General features: G+C 37.0%; 1 protein-coding gene across 5 annotated transcripts in view; it reads left to right on the top strand.

Moving 5' to 3' along the window:
* Window positions 1–22080, top strand: part of DLG5 (discs large MAGUK scaffold protein 5) — a 96378-nt gene that overhangs the window by 28937 nt on the left and 45361 nt on the right. For all 5 annotated transcript variants that reach the window (XM_021526692.3, XM_021526694.2, XM_021526693.2 and 2 more), the window contains exons 2-3: window positions 6650–6718; window positions 17680–17845. In XM_021526692.3, the coding sequence (XP_021382367.2) occupies window positions 6650–6718; window positions 17680–17845 (235 nt within the window). The remainder of the gene's footprint in view (window positions 1–6649; window positions 6719–17679; window positions 17846–22080) is intronic.

Below are 22080 nucleotides of genomic sequence, written 5' to 3' on the forward strand. Positions count from 1 at the left end.
TTTTAGGGCTTAGCTGGTGGGAGTATGCATCCCCTTTCAAGGTTGCAAGGGAGTTTCTGGAGCATTGTGCCAGATTTTACACCAAGTAGCATGAACCACTCATTTGATGCATGAGTTGGAAAAGTCAAATCTCCCAACGTGACTCTTAATTTCAAAGGAGGCACATTTAGTATGATGCCCACACAGTCCGAATTTGGGTGGTTGTGTTGATGCATCTCTTGCAGTCCTGAGAGCAGTAGGTATGAACTGGTTTGTAACTTGTAGGTAACTTCCTCAGTCATTTGCTGGTTTGGTGCTTCAATAGTAATGAACTGCTTTCTGAGAAGAGCATTCCAACTACTTTGTTCTGGTTCTTGTTAGAAAAAGAAGTTTGGCCCATGTTGATGTGCTAGGGTTGTAGAAATGAGGGTATTCAGAGAAGACAGATAGCTTTATAAGATTAAATTGTACTCAGGTCTGAGTTTAGAAAAGGTAGATGGTATCAGGAGAGGGTAAAAAAGCCTTTTTTTATTATGTTTTATAATTTTTTCTTTGGCTTATCATACATAATCCATCAAACAACTGGAATGTTCTTGATAGCTAGAAGGAAGAAAAAGTGGATACCTTTGCCTTTTTGCCAGTGAAGTGGATTCCTCAGAATACATTAATGGGAATTGTTAAAGCATCTGTGTCAAAAATTCATAAAAATATCTGTAGTTGTTTGATAAGATAGTCAGCTGTAATACCACACCATATTTTAGAACAGAGGACAGCACTGCTGCATTGATAATTAGCTGCATAACCTGTGCAATCCACATGAGCTGAAATATAGGATAATTGGCTTTACCTACCTGCACTGCATTTTTTACTAAAACTTGATTTTAAATGCAAATTTTTCCCATCTGTACTAAATAGTGAGGTTGAATAATTCATAATCAGTTCCTATTTTCTCTGCCTTTTGTGCATGGACCTATAAAAGTAAATATTTCACTTGTTCAGATGTTGCTAAGAAAATGAGAATTTTATGGGTATTTGTCTAGTGTTGTTTTTAATAGCTGAAGATCTGATGCTGTACTGACTGACAACTAGGCACAGAATTCAGGGCATCTTTACTGATGTCTCTGGCCTTTGGCAGGTTACTTAAGTTTTTTAATCTATGTCTTATCATAAATTGTCATATTAAATCATAATTATCACTTAAATATGACTTTATGTTTGTTTTTACTAAATGTTTCAGAGAAAGGTGCCCCAGCCCTTCTTCTTGTGTGGCGTCTTCTGTCTTTATCAGGAGTGTATTTTTAATCACTTAGAATTCAAGATTGAATTAAACAATAAAGCATCTATATTTTCCCAAACAGCTCTTTTAATAATAATATCTAAATATCTCATTAACACCTTGTTATAAAAAGCTTTTTCTATTGAAAAGGAAAATAAATATTTTGACCCGCACCATTTCTGTAAAACTGTTCCAGACTGAGCTATTTGGGAAATAAAAAAATATGGGTTTTTAGCTGCTTAATTATTTAAAAAGCCATTACATGTTCATTTAGTTTTCATGGTGTCCTAAAAATAGATATACAGAATAAATAACAAAGCTGTGCTTGAAAGCAGATGGGGAAGAAATAGCAAACTTTTGGTGAGAGGGCATCTACTTTTATTCGACGTTTACTGCTAAGTTTGTACCTCTGTTCTTGGAGTTGCTCATCTCCTTCAAGGTAGACGACCATGAAACATCTGAGGTAAGTGTGACACAGATGGAAGCAAATACCCAATTGAAGGTTTTGTATGAGATCAGAATTTAGAGTCTGAATTTCACACAGTTTGCATGCAGTGACCATGTCTTGTGGTTTGTGACAAATCTGGCTGCACAGGCTGCCAAGGAAAAGGAAAGAATAGCTTCAGACACAGAGCACGGCAGATCCATGTGGTCTTGAGCTCCTTGGGCAGTTTTGTTGTTGTAAAGGCAAAGGGAGCATTGAATTCTGGGTCATTTCCAGTTGTAATCAAACAACTGCTCCCCCCAGCATGTAGGAGTCCTGCCAGTGTCAGTGTGGTTTGGTGCATGGAGATGTGGATAAAGCAATGTTTGTTGTGCTGCCCTCTCATCCAGTGCATTGGACTTCTGTCAGAAAAATCATTTGCTGACAATAAGTGGAATCAGCTGGCAGTCACTGCATAGGGAGGTGGGAGGAGGAGCAGAATTCAATTAACAATGGAAATTTTCAGCTGAGGAGCATGGAGGGTTTTTTAACATTATCCTTAAACACAGAGAGGTAGCAAAAGAAATTTGTACAGGTAAAGTCTCTTTCAGTCTCAGTCCTACAATAAGTCAAGTGTTCCTAGTTAGAAATCATGCCTAATTTTGGAGTCAACCATACTGCAGGTCTAAATGCTGTCCCTAAAGATGGATGATCTACCAAGACCTGCGCAGCCAAAAGCTGAGCACTCCATCTTGTGGGATAAAACACCTCATGCTCTTTGAATAAACCCCCTTGTTCTTCCCACACAGCAGCAGGTTCAGTATACTTGTCTCTGTGGCCCTGTGCTGAGGGTGTTTGTCTGAGGCGGGAGCTATTGCAACACAGTTGAGTTCATGTAAGGAAGCTTGGAAGATGAAATAGCCTCCTTTGAGTTGAATTGTAGATAATGGCAGGGGGAAATAATTAGAGGATTGAAAGCCTATGTGCAATTAATTTTGCAAAGGTGAATCCCTGTCCCTTCTTCAGCCACTCCAGTCCCCTTGGATACACTATACTTTATACTATATACTTTAGAGCTATGGTCGGAGCCTGTGTATTTGGATGGAGAAGGATGAGAAGTTTCTATGTAGTACTGGCAGTTGACACCGTATTTCTCTTAATCTGAACACTATTTTTTCTCACAAGTCATTCAGTAATATCTCAGAAGATATCATACTTGATCCTTTGTAGTACTTTCTTACAGAAGGTGCAAACTTGTTTTGGAGTCATTATTTGGAGATTAGCTGACTTGGCTTTTTTAAGCTTCTCTTTTAAAAATGAGTGATGTCCAGTGTTATGTGGTGTTTCACAATTCAGTAGTTAGAAAGATAGAAGAGAGAAATTTCTGTTTTCATTTTGTGTGGCGAGTTTAATTCCACCGGTCTTGATTTGATAATGCTGATGAGGATATTGCTGGTTTAGACAGTTGCTGTCTTCTCAGGATGGGTAAGTTTTCTCTAGTTTTTTTCTTCATTATATTTTTTCTTCTTTCCTCCATTGTTGTCTTTCTCAGCAAGAAAAATACATACCACTCTTTCTGTGTGGCTATTGTGTGAAAGATGAAGGCAAACTGGAACACAGTTCTTTGTTGTCCCTGGAGGTGGCTTCCACACTTAAGCAACAAGTTCCTTTTCCAAGTTTGCAAGTTCTTAAGTGGCTGTCCTGTAATCTGATTAATAAAGACAGTAATAACTTAAAGAAATATGACTTGCTCTAGTTGTTGAAAATAGAAGGAAATGAGATTCTTAAGGTTCTCGAGTATATACTACAGCAATTTCTAAATCCCTGTGCTCTGCCAAAGCTTTTTAATACAGCCAGGAGCTGATCCAAAGCTTATGTCTGGATAATTAAAAGAGAAAGCAAGTCTGCCATGTCAAGACAGGATGGTTATGTGTTTTCTCTCACTGTATGAATGTGTATCTGTAGAAAATGTGTTTGTTTTTTTGTTTGCTTGTGCTTTTTGGGGTTTTCTTGTTGATGTAGTTGTTTTTGGGGTTTTTTCTTATTTCTATTTTTAAGTTGGTATAGGTTCTACTGTATTTCTCAGAATCCTGTAATTTCACCGTGTAATTTTGAACTTTAGGAACATGTCAGCAATTATTATAAATCAGTGAATTGAAATCAAATGTAGCAAGTTTTACCACTGGGGGATTTCAGTATGCAAAGTGAGTACAAGCAGAAAAATAATAAAGTGAACTATTTGGAAAAGTATGGTGAAAGGCATGTGAACTAGGTGTGAAGCACATTCAACCTTTATCTAAGAATGTATTTATGGCTCCTTATATGGTTTAGTGTTCAGCTCTTATTTTCTTTTGGTGAAATTGGACAAGATGGACAGTCAGAAAACATTAAGAATAGAAAACAAAATGGATAATTCTTTTGAGGGGAGGGTGAGTTTTCAACAAATTTATTAGAATACTGTGGTTGTGTGGCTTGCAAACAAACAGGGTGTTGTAGTGTCTTTGGTTATAGAAACTAACCTATGCTTTTTTCTTTTCTTTTTTTTTTTTTTTTAACTGTCTAAATTACTGTTGGGATGATTTTGAGTGTTTTCATTACTGTGAGGAGGCATCCTAATGAGTGGGGAAATTTTTCTTGAAGCATTTGCCAGTACCAATGATGTATTGCTAGTTTGCTCAAGCAAAATATACCAAGCACAATGCCACTTTAGCCTGGATTTAATACAAGGATGTGTGTCAGTACAGTACCTTAAGATGAATTTTAATATTGTGACAGCTGTGTAGAGACCTCTGGTTATTGTTTCTGATGCTTACTAATACCGCTTCTGATGCCAAAGGTGGCACTTGTTACAGATAATGAACTTGTACCCTGTCAAAACCAGACAATGTTACTAGATTGTTGTTGTTATTGTAAGTGAGGAATTATGAATGGGTCAGATGATTCCTCCCCTCTTCACAATTGTAGGTTTTCTTGATAGCATGCCATGCATACCGGATCTTGCGTCTACAAATATGAGCAAATGTTTTAAGAACATTGCTTTGGAGAGTCATATTTCTCCACTGATGAAGTCAGCTTCACCAAACCTTTCTATCCATTCCAGAGAGCAGAATTTAATTCCTCTTAAATCCTGTCTCTCGCTTGTACTGCAGGACAAGAAGACAGAAAGGATCAGTGTCTTGAAGATAAATAAAATTAAGATCAGTTAAGAAGAGATTTTTGAGTCTTTTATTTCTTCACTCTTAAAAGCAAAATCAGCTAACAATCAATACAAGTTTCTTTAGGTCTGGAACTCCTATGTAATCTTTTAAGAGGAACTGGGCAATTTTGCTTTCAATTGCTGAGCATTAATTAAGTGTCACTTCCTGGCACAAGATTTTGTTGTGCCTGAGTCCCACGCAGTTTTCATACAATCTCAGTACATGTTGTCTATCATAAAGATGTCCGACTCTGTTTAATATATTGTTGTATTTAACTTGTGATTCTAATCAGTCTAGGTCCAGACTGCAAGAAATACTGCAAGTCATATGAGTTTAGAATATGCAAGGAGGTTAAGTATAACTAATGTGGAAATTATTTAGCTTTTTAATAAGCTTTAGTTAAATAGGAATACAGTTTAAATTATTATTTGAAAATGTCTGAAATAGAAGCAAAAATGTGCAGCAGATTTTTTCTGAACTCAGTGTGTGATGTACTTGTATTTTGTTTAAAAATTTGAACATAACAAAAAAATTACATCCTTTACAATTGAATAGAATTATTTGTAACTAGTATATTTAAAATAATTTTTTCATAGAGATTTGTCAGATTAAACAGTCTACTTCAAGATGCAATACTTCTTGCTTCTTTTAAATTTTTTTAATTTGGTTTTTCTGTTTTTACTTGTGTAAGTAAAATTATGTTATCACATCTTGCCTTTCATCTAACACCATCATAGTTACAGATGTCATGCTTTTCTCTAGTAAGAAGCAGAGGAGATGAACAAAACCTAATTTCTTATTTTCTAGCCTATCCTTCCTTCAGTCTGTTCCATGCAGTTACTCCTGCTGCTTCTCAGCTTTTATTTCTTAATTTCAAAGAAACTTGTAGGGGAGAAATATTGGAATAGAAGAAGGAGGGACTCTAGGAAAGCGAGCTCCTGAAAGTATTGAAATGGTCTTAGGGCTTGGCTGTTGTGAGCACAGCTCTTGTATCCTGGCAAGTGCTGAAAATAGCCTGGATTTCTAATGGCTTTTGTACCTAATCATTGCCTGTCTTTACTATGCTGTGTTTATCCTGTCTGTGAGGGATGGTGAAGCTGTTTAGTTAATGTTTTGAAGTAGGACCTGTCCTTCTAGTTCTTCTAGTAAATAAAATCTATCATATTTCTAAAATAGCTAAAATGAAAGGCTTCACTTTCTATTGCTGTATTAATACATTAGAAAACACACTGCTTTGTGGGTCCTTGCTTTTAAGATCAGATACTGAAAGTTGCAAATGGATGTAAGCAAATTTTATTTACAAATTAAATTAAATTTTTAAGTCTGAATGAAGTTTGAGAAGAATACAAATTAGTTACACAATGAATTAGGAGTTGGTACATGCAAAGACATGAGAAACCAAAATAGATTGCCACTAGCTGTCACAAGTATCAGTCCTAATCTTCTGCAATAGACTTGAAACTGTGTTTTCAGGCTGTTTGAAATAATTGGTTTATTTAATATTTTGCTGAACTCACTTTAACCATGTTATCCAAAATGGTTTTCTACCACAAAAAGTGCACAGTGAAATGTTCCTTTGCAAATTATACTTTGCCTGTTAGATTTTTATGTTTCAGTGATGCGTGTTCTCTCTTATTTAGTAATTTGAATAATTTTAGTAATTTTAGTTAATTTATTTGGTATCTACAATATCAAGGAGATGAATCATAGCTTTGTTTGGAGAGAGCAAAAGGGGGAGAAGAAGTAATATTGTTTTCGTTTTCCTGATTCTAGGGTCTACTTACAGTGTGCTGTCCATAATGCCTTCTGACTCTGAAAGCAGCAGTTCTCTGAGCAGCATTGGTGAGTAAAGTATTAGTATAAGAACTTGATGAGTGTGTCTTTTGGGAACTGGGAGAACAACTTTTTAAGGTTGCCTATGGGAAGGGTAGAGTGATCCTGGTTGTAAAATCAAACAAATTGAAATGTAAGATGTAACCATCCATCTTCATCAGGAACAAGTGTGCTTTTGTGCAGTGCAAGCTAAGCCTTTTCATGGCTGGCTGCAGTTGCTTCATGTAAAATCTGTTACATTTGGATATATTAAATGATGTAAATATGCTTTGTGTTACTTAGTAAAATTATGTAAAAATGGCAACATTGTGTTTACACAAGTCTGGGCATATGAGAATATATTTAAGCATGTGTATATGTGTATGTATGCATTTATGTAGATGTGAAAATTCTGGTCAGAGTCAAAAACATCATAAAGGTTATAAATAATGTTAGGCAAGGCCCTAGCCTTCTAAATCTTTGACAGTGGCTGCAAACTTTAGCATTTTTTTCCCTGTGTTCAATTAATTGCTTCATTTTCTCTGTTTTTAAAATCATTGGGAAAGACAAAATACTCAGGAAAAAAAATGGAGGTATAAGAAACATGATTAGAGGTGTTCTGTCCACAAGATGCTCTTGGAGCAGCTCTATTAACTGTTAGTTTTCCTCATCTTTACTTTTACAAATATCTTCTACTGTGAAATCCTTGTAGAAGTCATTTGCCCTGGATAGGGAATGCAGGCTCTTGCATATTTAAAGTTCCAATGTTGTGTCAGGCATCTGTACACTTCCCTGACAGCACTAGGCCAGTCAATTATCTTTTTAAGGATGTGGGTAGACATCTGTTGCAGTCATTGAGTTGAACTTTTAACTCCAGCAAGTAGGAACAAGATTTTAGGCCTGAATGAACTATTTACTGAAAGTACTGGAAGCTGTGACACGTTATTTTGATTTTAATCAAGATCACACTTGTATGCTACTGCCTGAAGGAAGGATAGATTTAATTTGCTGCAAGTAAACTGGGGACTGGAAATGGAAAGAAAAAAAGTTCCTAATGTTCTAGGACAATCAGAAAGGCACTTTCCAAAGAAGGTAGTTATTCTATAATGAAATCCAGTAAGTTTGTGGGAAAATTGGATGAAGTGATGGCTGAGATAGGAGAAGTGCAGGTGATACTGTCTACTTCCATGTTCTTAATTTTAAAAAGGAGTGGCACATTTAAGTCTTAATTTCGTTTAATTTTTTTTTGTTACTTCCCACAAACTACGTTCATATTTTAAGATCCTGAAGTTCATACTGAATTTGGATCTGTGCACTTGGTGTAAGAGGCTGTTCTCAGAATTAATTTATGTCTTTGGAGTTTGCAGTGATTGAAGTTGTTTTATGACCTGAAAAATAAGTGCCCTGCTATTAAACAAAAATTGTAATCTACTATTGTCCATAATTTTGTTTTATTCAAATTATTCATGAGTGCTTAGTATTTAATATTTAAGAGATTAACAGCCAGGAGAATTCTTTGTTTGAAACTGGCATGTTTATTTTATGGTGTGATTATAGACTTGTTATGAATGAGTCTGATTTTTGCTCCAACTGTTTTCTCACCCTCATGTCTTGTTTTACAAGAGACAGTATTTTTTGTGATCCAATATCAATAGAAAAATTGCTTAATAACTGACATATACTAACAGACATCTTTGCAAGTCACTTCAAAGATTATTTTAATACTGACGGATTTATTGACTGACGAACCATCATAACTAAATCTGCCTGCATACCAGCTCCCCTAAGGCTTCACATGACTAGTTTGAATGGAATCCTAACAAATACTGAGGTGCTGTAGCATTTGAGGAATTTCACGTGCATCTTCCCCCAACTCTGTCCCTGACACTTTTTTGGTGTCCATCTCCCCAAAATAATTTTCACAAGGGTAATTCTGTGCAATAGAAATAGTAAGTTTAACCTATGAAATTAATGCATCAGTGAGAAAAGGTAACTATGTCATGGTTTGGAGACAGTGCAAGCTTTTGAGTATGTTCAGTTTGACATTGGTGATTATATGTGCACACACATGTATATAAGGGAGTCTTTTTAGTTCCCTGTTCACATAGACCTTCCTCACAGGAAAGATAATTTAAAATTAATACCTTGATTCTGTTTGTTGAGTAGCTCAGAAACAGATTGGCACATTTGACTTTTCAGGGGAAATGCAAAAGGTTTTAGGGCCACTAAGTACATCCAGATAAATCTTCAGATAATTAAGTTTAGCATCATCTAATTAGGAGAGATAATACCATCTTATATATGTAGTCTTTAGACTCCGTAGTTCACAAATGCAACTAGAGACTCATATTTCCATGTGCTTCATCTTTTATTCCCAAACCTTATTTACTCTAGCTATTGTTAGAGATGGTTCTACTGCCAGCATTTTTAATTAAATGATCGTTTTCTGAAATACTTCCAAGTCAGTCAGGAAGTTGTGAAATAGAGATGCTGCTATACATTTTACAGCTATCCTGGGTTTGAGTTAATTTCTGAAGCTGTGGTATATAACAATGGGCTTATTTTCCAGAAAAAGACTCTGATTTAAGAACTAATCTTAAATAGAGCTAAGACTGCTATTAGAAGGTAGATTTGAGAACATGGGCTCAGTCTCAGTCCAATATATAAAGCATAGTGTTAAGTATTTTGAAAGGAGGAGAGAAATATAAGACAACATCTTTTGATCACTATATAAACTCATGGTGTACCTAAGTCTTGCGTGTATTTGCAGTTCTGATTCTCTCATTGAAAGCCAAGAGTGCAACAAGCATGGAGAGCAGCAGATGAATGAACAGTTATCCAGCAGCTTCTGGATGGGGAACAAATGGATATTCTGGGGTTCTCTCAGTCTTCAGTAATGTCAATATAAAAGCAGAGCAAGGAGTGATGCAATTTGCATAACATGACTCAGAGATGAGCTTAGGACTAGTCTATTCTGAGTACTGTGTTGTCATCCAAGCTTTTTTCCTCTTTCCCTGCCTCTATAGGGCTTGCAGATCATGAGGGATGCAAGAAGAATGAATTTCCATCCTCATGTGCATGTGATAGCATAAGCAGTTGAGTGCAAACCAGTTTCCCCTGTGCTGTGTAACAGCAGCAGCCTTGGAGAAGGAACTGACTTTTTATTCATTTGAATCTGTATGAAAAAAAAAAAAATGCAGAGTGACAGCGAGCTTTTCTTGTATATTTTCTTCATTATTCAAAATCTATTTAGATGGCAGTATATTTTTTCCTCTTTTGCTTGCCTCCATTTCTTTCTGATGTATTAAGAAAATTCATGCAGTGCATGAAAAACAGGTGGTTTTGGTGGTATGGAGAGCAAATATTGACAGTCTATTTCCAAAAGAGGTACAATATAAACTGCTGTAATGGTGTAATACCACCACTGTCCATCAGCCCCAGCTTTGTCCTCTCAAAGAAACAAATCCTAATAAAATTGTCATGGTCTTTCTCTGTATTTCCTTTCTCTTTGCTCTTGGCCAATAATAAAGATTTTTGTGTGTGAATAAATGCATCCTTCATCTGCCCCACTCCCTGTGACCAGCAAACTCTCTGAACAGAACTATAGTCCTGTGTCTCTGATATCAGAACAATTATTTATGGAGATTCAGTGCCTGTCGTGCCATGCACGGAAAAAACAGTGTCACTTAGGAATTGGATAGAAACCAGTAACACAGCTATATGTGACAGTCCCTGGCAAGCCTCCACTTGTCCAGTAATGAAAACAGAGAGGAATAGAAGACAGAATCAAGACCCTTTTTTAAAAGATTTTTAAAAGTAATTTCTAAAAGGTTTTTACAAGTGTCAGTTTGTATTGTGCACTTAATAATTTGACATTTGATACCATGATAGCATTATGGTTTCTAGAATCAAGCCATTTTTTACCTATCCTAGTACCATAATGAAGCTTCAGAGTTTTTATTTAGTGCTTTAAAAATGTTTTGTTTTTTTTTTTCTTTCCATTCTCAATGCACAGAGATCTTTGGGTTTTGTTCTGGTTTGGTTTTAGGAAATGGTTTTTAATGGAGCACAGCAGCTTACATGCAGGTGACAGACTATGGCTCTTGGAAGATCCTCCATAATAGCTTTTATAATGAGTTTCTAACAAAAAGGCATTGCATACTCTTCCATTCTTTTCAAGTATACTGAGTTCCTAATTAGATTAATTTTGGAATGGAAAAGACCTTCCATTTTTCACATGTATAAATGTCTCCTTTCCGCAGCCAGACCTCTTTGCATTGTTTTGATTACTGTCAGTCTTGTAGCCCCTTCATTCCACATAGCATATTAGCACCTTTCTCTTTTAACAGACTATTACTTTTCCAGCTGTTCAGTTCTTTGTAAATGGTATCTCGTCACCTTTCTCATCAAAAGTATTTTTTCTTACTCTTGTCTGTTCATATCACTGTGTTATATTTTGCAGTGAGAGCTTACATAGAATGGTTGAATGGTTTGGGTTGGGAGGGATGTTAAAGATCATCTAGTTTGAAGCCCCATGCCATGGACAGCAATCTGTAATGGGCACCACCACTGCCTTCACAGTTTTATGCCTTTCCTTGCAGCCATCAGGTGGTCATACATCTGTCTCCACCAAGTTGTCCAAGTTTGACTTCAACTAACAGTATTCCCTTGCTTAACACTTGTTTAGTTATCAGCCTGACAGTCTATTTACAGATAGGTTTTCACTAATTGCATTTCAAGTTGCTTAATCTGAGAGCCTTAATTCTTACTCCAAAGCAAACATTCCTACCCTCCCATCAGGTTCCTTCCCAACAATGTTAGTCTTTCACTCCTCATTTTCATGTTGGCCATTTTGACAAATGTCCTTTCAGGTTGTTGTGATTTCAGTTTATTGCTTCATACTTTGTACAGCTGGATGTAACAAAGGAATTGTTTTCACTATTCACAGGAACTATTCAGTTGCAGGTGTGGTTTATGATGCTCTTTTATTCTAAAATAAACATTCTCTCCTTGTCTGAAAGAGTTATTTATTTTCCCTGGCAGCCTATAGTAGTCTTTCATTGTATTTCTTGCCTTTTTTTTTTTTTTCTGATATGAAGTTTATGTTTGCTGAACACCTCAACAGTTAACACCAAGGCAAGAATGGCAATATTGCACTTGCTGAAAGACTATGAATGAGTAAGGAGAGGTACTAGGAACACTACCAGGACACCACATCATACTCCTGTTCTGTACAGCAGTAATTGCCTATGATATTATGCCTCTTCACCCATCACTCTTTCTATTCAGAAGTCGTTTTCCTGTAAAATTTGGTCTCAATAATTGAATTAAAACACTTAAATCTTGATTTATTTCCTGTGTAGTAAACTACCCATTTAGTTTGCTGGAAGCAAGACTTTCGGCTTGGAAATAAGCACTTCCACACACTTGAAGTAAATTTCACTTTCTGGTTTTACTGTTCAAAAATCATGCAACTGTCTCTAGGATTGATCCTTAATCTCCAGGTGATTTTCAGTGTGCTTGTTGATAAACATCTCCTCTGAAGTAATAAGCATCAGAATAGCTTTAGTTATGTCCATTTTCAGGCAGCTGCAGTCTGATATTAGTCATGCACAGGGTTTTCTCAACTTCTTTCTCTTCAAAGGTACTTGAGTGTACTCCATGGACATCATGCCCTGTTTTTAAAAAAAAACAACAATAGAAAGGTGACTTTGCTCATTTATACTGATGCAGTGTTGAAGAAGGGACAGTGGGGTTTTTGTAGTGAGAGAACCACTAATAAGAGCTGACCGTTGATGGTATTTTGCTTGTTATAGTGTCTTCTTAACATTTGGCAGCTCCATGTAGGAATTACTGAGGATTTGGTTGTCTGCAATGATTTGAATAGAAATAGTGTATGTGATTACCCATCTCCTGCAGTCTAGACAGCACCTCTGGAGCATGGTGTCTGTCCTGCTCCTTGAGACCCTTTATCAGTCGGTGCATTTAGGAAATCCTTTTGATGACAGTAGTTTCCTTTTGGAGCTGTGAAGCTGATGTGGTGAGTCAGTGCTCACCACTCCTACAGGAGAAGATGTGAAGGATGGAGTTCTGCAGGAGTCTTATTCCCTTGGTTGGTGTGCAGCTGGTGACCATTGTCACTGCCCCTCTGGGTTCAGTGTGGATACTTCCATGTGGGTTATATTTTCACTACACGGTTTTAAGCCTGACAAAAGTGGGGTTTGAACCAGGAAACTCCTGTAAAATCAAACCCAGAAGCTTCAGCTGTACATGCCTTGGTCATGGTAAGGGATTTTACTCTCAGATGTATTTCAGCTCAGCAAAATTCTGCAAGGACTTATCAAACTGATGGGTCTGCCTTTCCCCTGCTTCTCCCCCATCTCCTCTGCTGTTTTTTAGTATGAGGTTTTAGATTTTTTTCATGTTGACCTTTCTAGAACTACTGTTCAGTTCTTTCTATCGTCTTAAACTTATTGAAGCTGAAAGTTTATTTTAGATGCTGCTGGCTTTGTTTAGGTTTTTATATTCTGAATTAAAACAATATACTGAAATGCTACCCATCATTTTGTCCTTGCCTGTTACATGATTGTCACTGCTTTCATAATCTATTAGGTTTTCTGTCCATCAGATGAAACTGTTTCTACAGTTCATTATTCTACCTTTCATTTTTCTTTCCTCAATGTACTGCTGTTTGTTTTTTCTGATGTTTTATTTCACCTCCATGCAATTCTGTTCTGTGCTCTCTGCTGTTCCATGATCACTTCAAAAGATACATCTGAAGAAATGTATCTAAATGATAACTAGAATGTAATTTAGAATGTAACCTACTTGTAGTGCTCATAAATTATTGAAAGAAAGTAAATATTTTAGAATGTGTTTTCCTACATCAGGCATAAGTCTTTATCCTCGACCTTCCCTAGTGTGGGGAGAAACCCCATTGATCATGCGTTGCCATACATCTTGCAAGTATTTTTTAGCATTTTCTGTCATGATTTACAAGACCATGAAGAAATAATATCCTGAATATCTCTGTTCATTTTTTTTTTTATGAAAGAAAATAGTGGAAAAGGCTTGGCTGTACAATGAGTAGTCTCCTGTTTGTTTTCGAGCAGGAAGCAGCTCAAATATGAGTTTAAGAAAAATCATTGTAAAATTAAGGCATTTTGTTAGCTTGTGACAGATTGCCTTCTGAGTTAGTTGAATCTTTTATACAAGTTTATTTCTCAAAGGCCAAGAAGTTTATTATAGCTCAAAACATGGTAATGATATTTCTTAAAATTGGCTGTTTATGCATTGGTATCCATTTTCTTATCTCAGTATTAACTTGGCACTACAGTACATTTTGGTCAGGTTAATAAGTTTTCCAGCCCTGTTTCTGTTCTGCTATTCGTCAACAATATGCTACCCCTTCCCCACATAAGAGGTTAACTTCTTAAACAGTAGTTTCTGTGTGGACATATCTCTTCTATCATTGTTGATTAATTATCAAGAATTATATTCAGCATATCCTACAGTAATTGATTTTTGTGGGTTCTATGAATTCCAGCATTTGGTTATAATAGGGAAGATACGATTGCTCCAACCCATCTTTTTAAGACTTTTCTTTTATACAACCCATGATGGAAGTCCTGAACATCTCACTTTGGATGAAGTCAGTGCACACTCAAGACTTACTGACTGTACTGCATTGTGGGTAATGTGTGTTCTCTCACACCACACACCCCTGCTCTTGGCTGCTCCGGGACTTGCTGAGTGCTGCTCACCTGGAGACTGGCCAGGGAGTGACTTCCAGGCAGTCGAGTGCTCAAAACCCAAGTGCAGCTCGTGTCAGGAATGAGCTGTGGGGCTTATCGAAGCAGATGAATGAGTTACGCTTGGCAGGACATGCAGCAAATGCCTTTTCAGAAATCCAGATTGTCTGAGAAAGGAGGTGAGTTACTGAAAGGTGGCATAATTTGGATAATGGAGATTTAGCCTTCAGGCTTGTGCATTTTAAGATCCGTGTGACTGGTTGAAGTACAAAAAGGAAGTACTTCTGTGTAAAATAGGCAGTCAGATGCAAAAAGAATATGAAACTGGAAGCACAGGTCACTCTCCTCCTGCTGCATCAAGATGTCAGATGCAATAAAAGGATTTTAGCATTCAGCTATAAAAGCTCTTTTAAAAGAAACTAGGACTAGAATTTTTCTTGTAAAAAGGAATTTTACTGAATGTGCGTGCTTATTTTTAAGCATTCAGAAATCTGATTTAAGCTTTATAAGACCTTTCATAGAACTATTGTTAGGAAATGAAGCAGAGGTAAATTTTGAGTCGTAAGGATAGGAGTGGGAAGAACTGGATTATATTGATCTGTGTTCTTGCAGCACTTAACAGGTGTATGTTTTGTGGCTGATATTATGGTCAAAAATATCATTGCATTAGAGATGAGAGTATCTATTGATACACTTGTGAAAATCGACAAGTTAATGAAAAATAACCCCTTTTGCTACTAAGACAAATGGTTTCACAATAATGAAAAAAGCTTATTTCCTAAGGCTAATTAGCCTGTCTGTATTTAAAGCAGACTTTTCTTGGCACAGTTTTGAGACTATGCACAAATGTTCTTGCCTGAAGAAGATTGTCACTTGGATGCTGTTAAAGCCGTCAGGGGAGGCTGAGGAGCAGAGGTGGATCTCTGGTCTGCTTCTATTGTGCTTGAAGATCCCCAGGGCAGCTGCTGGGTGCCTGTCTGGGTCTTGTGTAGCAGATGTTGTCCATTGCACTGCTGCTGGGTTAGCAGTGACAGTGGTGATGGACATTGTTCATCCAGTGCCCTTTCCTCCCTGTAAAACACAGCAGCCTTTCTGATTAATTTCCTCCTTCCTCTTGACCTCTTGCATCCTGTTCATCTGTTTTGCTTGCAAGCAGCCCTAGGATGACATAAGCTTTTGAACCTGTCTGTAAGGATGAGAAGGGGATTTTTTCCACGTTACACATCCTCTGATGTGCCAGCTCAAGTGAGATGATGTGCAGGTCGCCACTGAATTTATCAAAGACCATGCAGCTTCTCAGTACCTGAATTTGATTTGTCTGACTTTACCTTTTAGTTTGTTTATGGAATTCCTTCTTTGTTGATGTGTCCAAACTGTTTCAAATGAACACATGTTCTGACTTTTTGTGTCTGCTTAGTTATTTCCTTTAATTCCTATATCCCCTGTATCATGTGTATTATTACTGGTTTCTTGCCATAAAAATATGTAGAATATTTCTCATCTAAAAGAAAGGATAACTCCAATTTGTAAGTGTGAAATCCTTAGTCCTTATGGATGAAGAGGCTTTGTCTGGATGCAGGAGTGAATCAAAGTAGTAAGAAAAGCAGCCTCCATTGAGAATTCGTGAGAATTGAGAGTGATTCAGTCTTTTTCCAGAATGCATGTTCTTCCTTCTTTTTTTTTAATTCTTCAGTTTGCTATTAGAGCATTTGCATACATTATTAGGCAATAGTTAGATTAAAAAGAACAGTCTGTGCTCATAAATTCTCATTACAGTAGCAGCTGGAAGGTACAAAACCAGGGATCCTCTTATTGTAGATGCTGTACATACAATAGTCCTGACACTGCAGTTATTCTGGTGTGGGAACTTAAAAACACAGGTAGTTTTGCTGGAAAGTTGGAGGGGATTTTTACCTTTTGCAATACCTTAGTGAACTGGATTTAGGGATAAAAAGCCAGTCCTTGCAATTCATTAGCATTTGATCCAGTGAAATAATTTTGAGTTTTGTTATTTGAAAAGACAGTGAGTGGAGAGCATTGCTTTTCTATTCTGTTGTTGCTTAATTAACTAATAAAAGGCCTAATAAAGGTATATCCTTAAAAGTTAATACATATGTTAGCAACTTGTTTCAGTTGTATAGTTTTGCAAACTATTTTTAAAATTTCTCTTTCGGGTAGAAAATAATCACCTGTATATATTTAAGTCTTTAACTTTCACATGTGTGACCTGTTACTTTGAGTCTGCTCTCATGGGTCTAAGAGACACATGAGCAAAACTACTTATACAACTTAATTTTAAATGAGCAGAACTAAATTTAGAGTTGAATTACTTGTCAGCAGTTGTTGGAAGGGATATACCAGCCTCTCTTCTCTTGGGAAGGAGACAACATTGTGCTCTCACAGTTGCCTGAGAGCACAGTAGCCATCGTTGTTCAGCTCTGATATTAGGAAAGCTGAGAATTAAGAAGTCCCACAAAGCACTTTAAAGTATGACTGCCCCTTAGAGGAAATATGGTGTGTAGTCCAGATGCAGTGATTGTAATGTACTTGTGTTAGTCCGTGTTAAAAATGAAGCCCGGTTTTCATGATTTGTTGTTAGGTGAAATCCATAACTTTACACTGAAGAATTTGACTGAGAAATAACTTCAAACTGAGAAATTGTGACATTAGAAAGCACAGAATTGCATTAAATGTTTTCTGTATCCCGTGGCAGAATGGTATTTCTGTGCTGCTAGAAAGAGGAAGAGGAAAAGAGCCCTTGTGCTGTGGTGGATTCTTTGCTATCTCTGGACTAAGTTGTTATGGGTGAATTTTAGGGATTTTTTGGGGTTTTGGGGTTTTGGTTTTTTGGTGGGTAGTGTTTTTTTTTTTTTTTTTTTAAGTATGAGCACTGTTCTTTGTTTCAAATATCTTTTTTGCCTATGACTTCTGTCAGTATGTCAGTTTCTGAGGTCTTTACAATTGTTACCTCGCCTTCTAAGTAAGTTCCTGAGTAAGCAAGGAAGCTACCTATGCAAACTGACCTTGCAACACAGGGCTTTTCTGCTAGCATGGGATCTGACTGGAGTTACTCTTCTTTCAACTCACTGATGAAAACTTATATGAATTGCTTCATTTTTTAAACAGAATCCTGCAGACAGAAATACAGGATTTTTTAACATAAGTGTTCACTTCTTTAGTGAAGTTGTATTAATGCTTTTGAGACATTTGCTCACTGCCAAGTATTTCTTTCTTCACCAGGTACGACTGGTAAAGCATCATCTCCACCACCTGTGATAGACACGAGACAAATGAGTGAGAAGCTGGAGACTATTTTATATCAGCTCCGTCAGGTGACTCGAGAGAGGGATGAGCTGCGCAAGCAACTTGCACTTTCATCTCCTGGCTCAACCTTCGATGACTGCAGGTAAACAGAAAGGAAATGCAGCATTTTCATTTAATCTTTAGTAGTGTTTCCAAGTGCCTTGAAACCTGCTTGTCTGGAAAACATAAAGGAGCTTGCACTGTAAACATGTTGCTTATAACCCACTTGCATCCTGGTGAAGTGGATGCATCCATGTTTCAGAGCTTCCTTTTGAGTGCCTGTCCCACTTTGTCCAGCAATTTTTCTGTGGGACTGAGGGGAGAAGGTTTCATCTGTGTTGAGAAAATAAAACAAAGAAATTGCTTAGGCTTAATGGGCTTTGTTGTAGGAAGAGAAAGAAGACAGTGGATGAAGTATTTGGTGTTTTGAAAACAAGAAAGAAGAATGGGAAATAGTTCAGAATACTTGGCTGGAGAACAGAAATGAGGAGAGGAAAAAAAAAATCTCAGCTATTCCTATGCTTCTGTAAAGAGAGAAGTTTGGATTTCTGCTGCGTGGAGTGAGTGATTTTTAGAAGATCGGCTTTCTGGTATACCTGTGTTGGGGAGCATGTAGCAGAAATATGTTGAGAATAAGGAATTCTCCTCCACTGAACATGCTTTTAAGTCATTTAACAGCCAGCAGGCTTGTCAACCTCATTCTAATTTAGGGGCTGACATGCTATGACGAAGACAGTAGTCCAAGTAGGAGTTAATTATAAATAAGGGGTTTATTGGGTAGGCAATAGAATTAGTTTATTTTGAAGGGTTAAAGATCTGCTAATGTTTTAACTATGTCTGGATACACTGAGCACTTTTTTGCCTCTACATGTATAGAGCCTTGGAAAAAAAATTGTGTGCCACTGAGTCAGAAATAAGAGCAAAGAACAGATTTTTTGGGAGGTTTTGCCTTCATGTGTACTTTTTCTGAACTTTAACATTATTGTTATTGTTTGTTACTTAAGCTGTGTCTGTATGTGGTCAGGTGGTTAATTTATGTTTTTTTGTCTGTATGAGAAGGTTAAGATTTGAACCAGTGAACTGGCATTGAGAGAATCTGGAGATTTTATAAACTCTGTAGCTTCTCATCTTAATGCCCCCTTCCTCCCTCCTTGAGTTCTGAGGGCTCCTTTAAGAGCATTATGTTCTCTGTAACCATCTCAAAGCATTGTGGGGATGGGAAAGAAAAAGATTGTCAAATGTCAACATCTTCTGCTCAGCTTCCAGTTAGTTAAATAGAAGGATTTCTGCTTTGAAGTTACCAGAGCTTAGCCATAGAGGATTTTATAGCTCACAATAATGTTCTGTATAATCCAGGATGCTATTAATAAAGTTCTGATGAGCTGTCCTCTACCCTGCCCTAATTTTCTCAAATCAATCCTTTGCCTTCAGTGTAGGATTTGTATGTTGTATAAAACCTGAATGTTTACAGCTTCCAGAACACCCTATCAAAGTAAACCTTGTATTTGGGCAGTCCCTGGACAGTATGTATTAGATGGAGCATGCTGGCTTCCAAACAATCAAATATTTCAAGAGTGGGAAATGAATGAAGATTATTAGTTGACATTCTTTTTCTTCAGTGTAAAAGCAGCTACTGCTCCCATCTGCTTACACATTTATGTTTTTTGAAATCCTACTGGTGTTTGTTTTATTTTTTGAGTTTTTTTCCTCTTATAGAACTAATCTTCATTCCTCCAGGAATCAAAGCCCAGACTTGGTAAATTGTTAATATTGAAGTGTGAAAGCTGAGAGATGATAATGTGGGTGGTGACTTTTACTACCCTGGCTTTATTTTCCTGGCTGTGTATGCTGCTGTAACTATGGCTGTACCAAACACAGGTGGTGCAGAGGCAGACCTTGGCACGTCACCTTGGATGCTTCACAATAGCTCACAGCACATTTGCAGTCTGGACTGTGCTGGCTGAGGAGGTTGCAAAACTGAGAGCTGTTTTCCAAAGCAAATGTTGACTAAGTCCAGAGCAGTGGCAGAGGAGCCACAGCAGTGGATTGTGATGTGCTGAATCAGATCAGCATGTGCCATCCTGCTGGACAGGAGCAGGATGGCTCATGCTGTGCCTGGGGATTGACAGTGGCTGTATGTGTGCTGGAGATTAGGTGAAGATTTGACCAAGTAATCTAGCATGCTCAAGTTGCATTTTATAGACTTAAACCTGCTGTTGTTACTCACATAATGGTAACAGTAGAAGAGAACCATAACAAAAATAAACTCTCTGAAAATTGTCTTCCATAAGAGACTGTTTTATGTGTAATTTAGAATTGTTGTTGCAGTTACAATAGTAAATGATAACTCCTTAGAAGGTGCTAGGATTGCCCGCAAAATTGGACCTGTAGTTGGCATTAGCTTTTATGTGAGCATCAGATATATGTAAATATCAGTCTTGCTGTGGCCTTATTTTATGGCCGGGGTAATTCCAGTATAGCATGAAGGATTTTTCAAGTTCTTATACAAATGTCAGAAAAAACAGTTGGGCCTTTGGCAGTAGCATTTTAAATTTTGTTAATGTTTGAACAAGTGCTTCCAAAGTAGTAACTGATGCTTCTCCTTTATTGAAATTGTAATTCTTTGTATTTCTGGGGGCATTTTAGCATAAACTGTGGTGGTCTTTCTTAAACAAGAGTCAGCCGCTACATGCAGTTGAATGGACTGTTGTCTTGCATCAGTTTTGATTTTTGACTTCTGATCAACATTCCTTCTTCTCTTATTCCTGTTTTTCTTGATGAGACTTAAAGCTTTGGAACAGCAGTGTGGAACATATGGCCTAGGATACCCATGTGGCTTTTATTTCATGTATATGAGGTGGAATGCAGAATGTTATTTGTGGCATTGTTGGTCCTTCCTCACTGTGTAGGTTGGCTAACTTGTGTAGTTACCTACATGGTTTCCATATGTTTCTAGGTGGTTTGTTGGGTTTTTTAATGTTGGTTTGGGGTTGGTTGGTTTTGGTTGTGGGTTTTTGTTTGGTTGGTTGGGTTTTTTTTAGAATAATGTCAGTGTTACTTCAGCAATATATGAAACATATGTGATGGGTTTTAGACTTGTAGAACAAGTTTCACTATAGCTTTCAGACTGCCCTAATAGTTTATTATGAGCATCTGTTAATAGGTCTCAGTAAGCTTAATGTTACAGCTGAGAGTTAAACTGTATTCCAATTAATGCTGTCATTAAAGAGTATGGTGGACAGATGGTATCTGCTTTCAATAATGTCACCCTAAGGTCTAATTTAAATCAATAACTTGGGTTTTAGTGATTCTGTCAAGGGTGTAAACATTTCAAATCAAGTTTACCTTATGCTAACTACGTCTGTATTTTAAAAGAATAACCCTTCCGTAGTTGCAGGGATGTCTGTAATACTGTGTGAGTAACATACTGCTTTTAATACCTCTCAAGAAGGAATTTAAAAATACTGTAAAAGACACCTCTGTAGGCATGACTTGAACATTTAGTTTCTTTACATGATGTTGGATTTTAATTGTTGGTAAAGTTTATTAATCCAGGAAGGAGTTTTTGTTTTGTTTTTCCCCAGAAGCACTTCTCTTGAGAAAGGAGAAAAGGAGGAATTACAAATGAAGGCCTCATTATTCAGCAGCCCAGATGCAACTGAGTTTCCAAAAAGTACCTTATATCATACACACATCCCCCAAAAATCTGTGAACCAGATGTGGATGGCATTTATTTTTTTAAGTTTTGGTTTCTTGTTCTTATTTTTTTACAACTGCTATTTTCTACACTGTTACCACTTCAGTAGTGCAAAACCATTTTCATTTTTATTCGATTGTCAGCTGCATTTCAATTCCAGAATCCATGTTGCTGTTTTTTGTATGCAAAGAAAATTCTGATTGCTTTTCAGGCTGTGCTTACACAGAAGCCATTTGGGGGAGTTTGAGGTTTGAGGGAGGAAGAGTGATCTGTGCAGCAATGGAGCAAATCTGATATGAGAACAAGCAGAGTTAAGTTAGAAAGCAATTGTTTTCTTTTGGAGGCAATAGTTTCCTCTTTTGATGCTTTACTTGTTTTTTTTTTCTTTTTTTCTCATGCCTGTGGGGTTATAAGAGACTCAGGAGATGATGCAGGGACAGATGTCAGAAGCATTGTTTAGATGCTAGAAAATTCCATGGTGCAAAAAATCCTATGCCTGTACAGAGAAGGAACAATTCAATTTAGAGTATCTTTAAGAAGCTTACAAAGCAAGAAGTGTGCTACAAAGCAACAAGATATAATCCTGCTAATTTACTTTCTAGCACAATATACAAATCTATTTAATTCTAATCTACAAAAAA

Source organism: Lonchura striata, chromosome 7 (genome assembly GCF_046129695.1).
Source record: "Lonchura striata isolate bLonStr1 chromosome 7, bLonStr1.mat, whole genome shotgun sequence".
Classification (NCBI taxonomy): domain Eukaryota; kingdom Metazoa; phylum Chordata; class Aves; order Passeriformes; family Estrildidae; genus Lonchura; species Lonchura striata.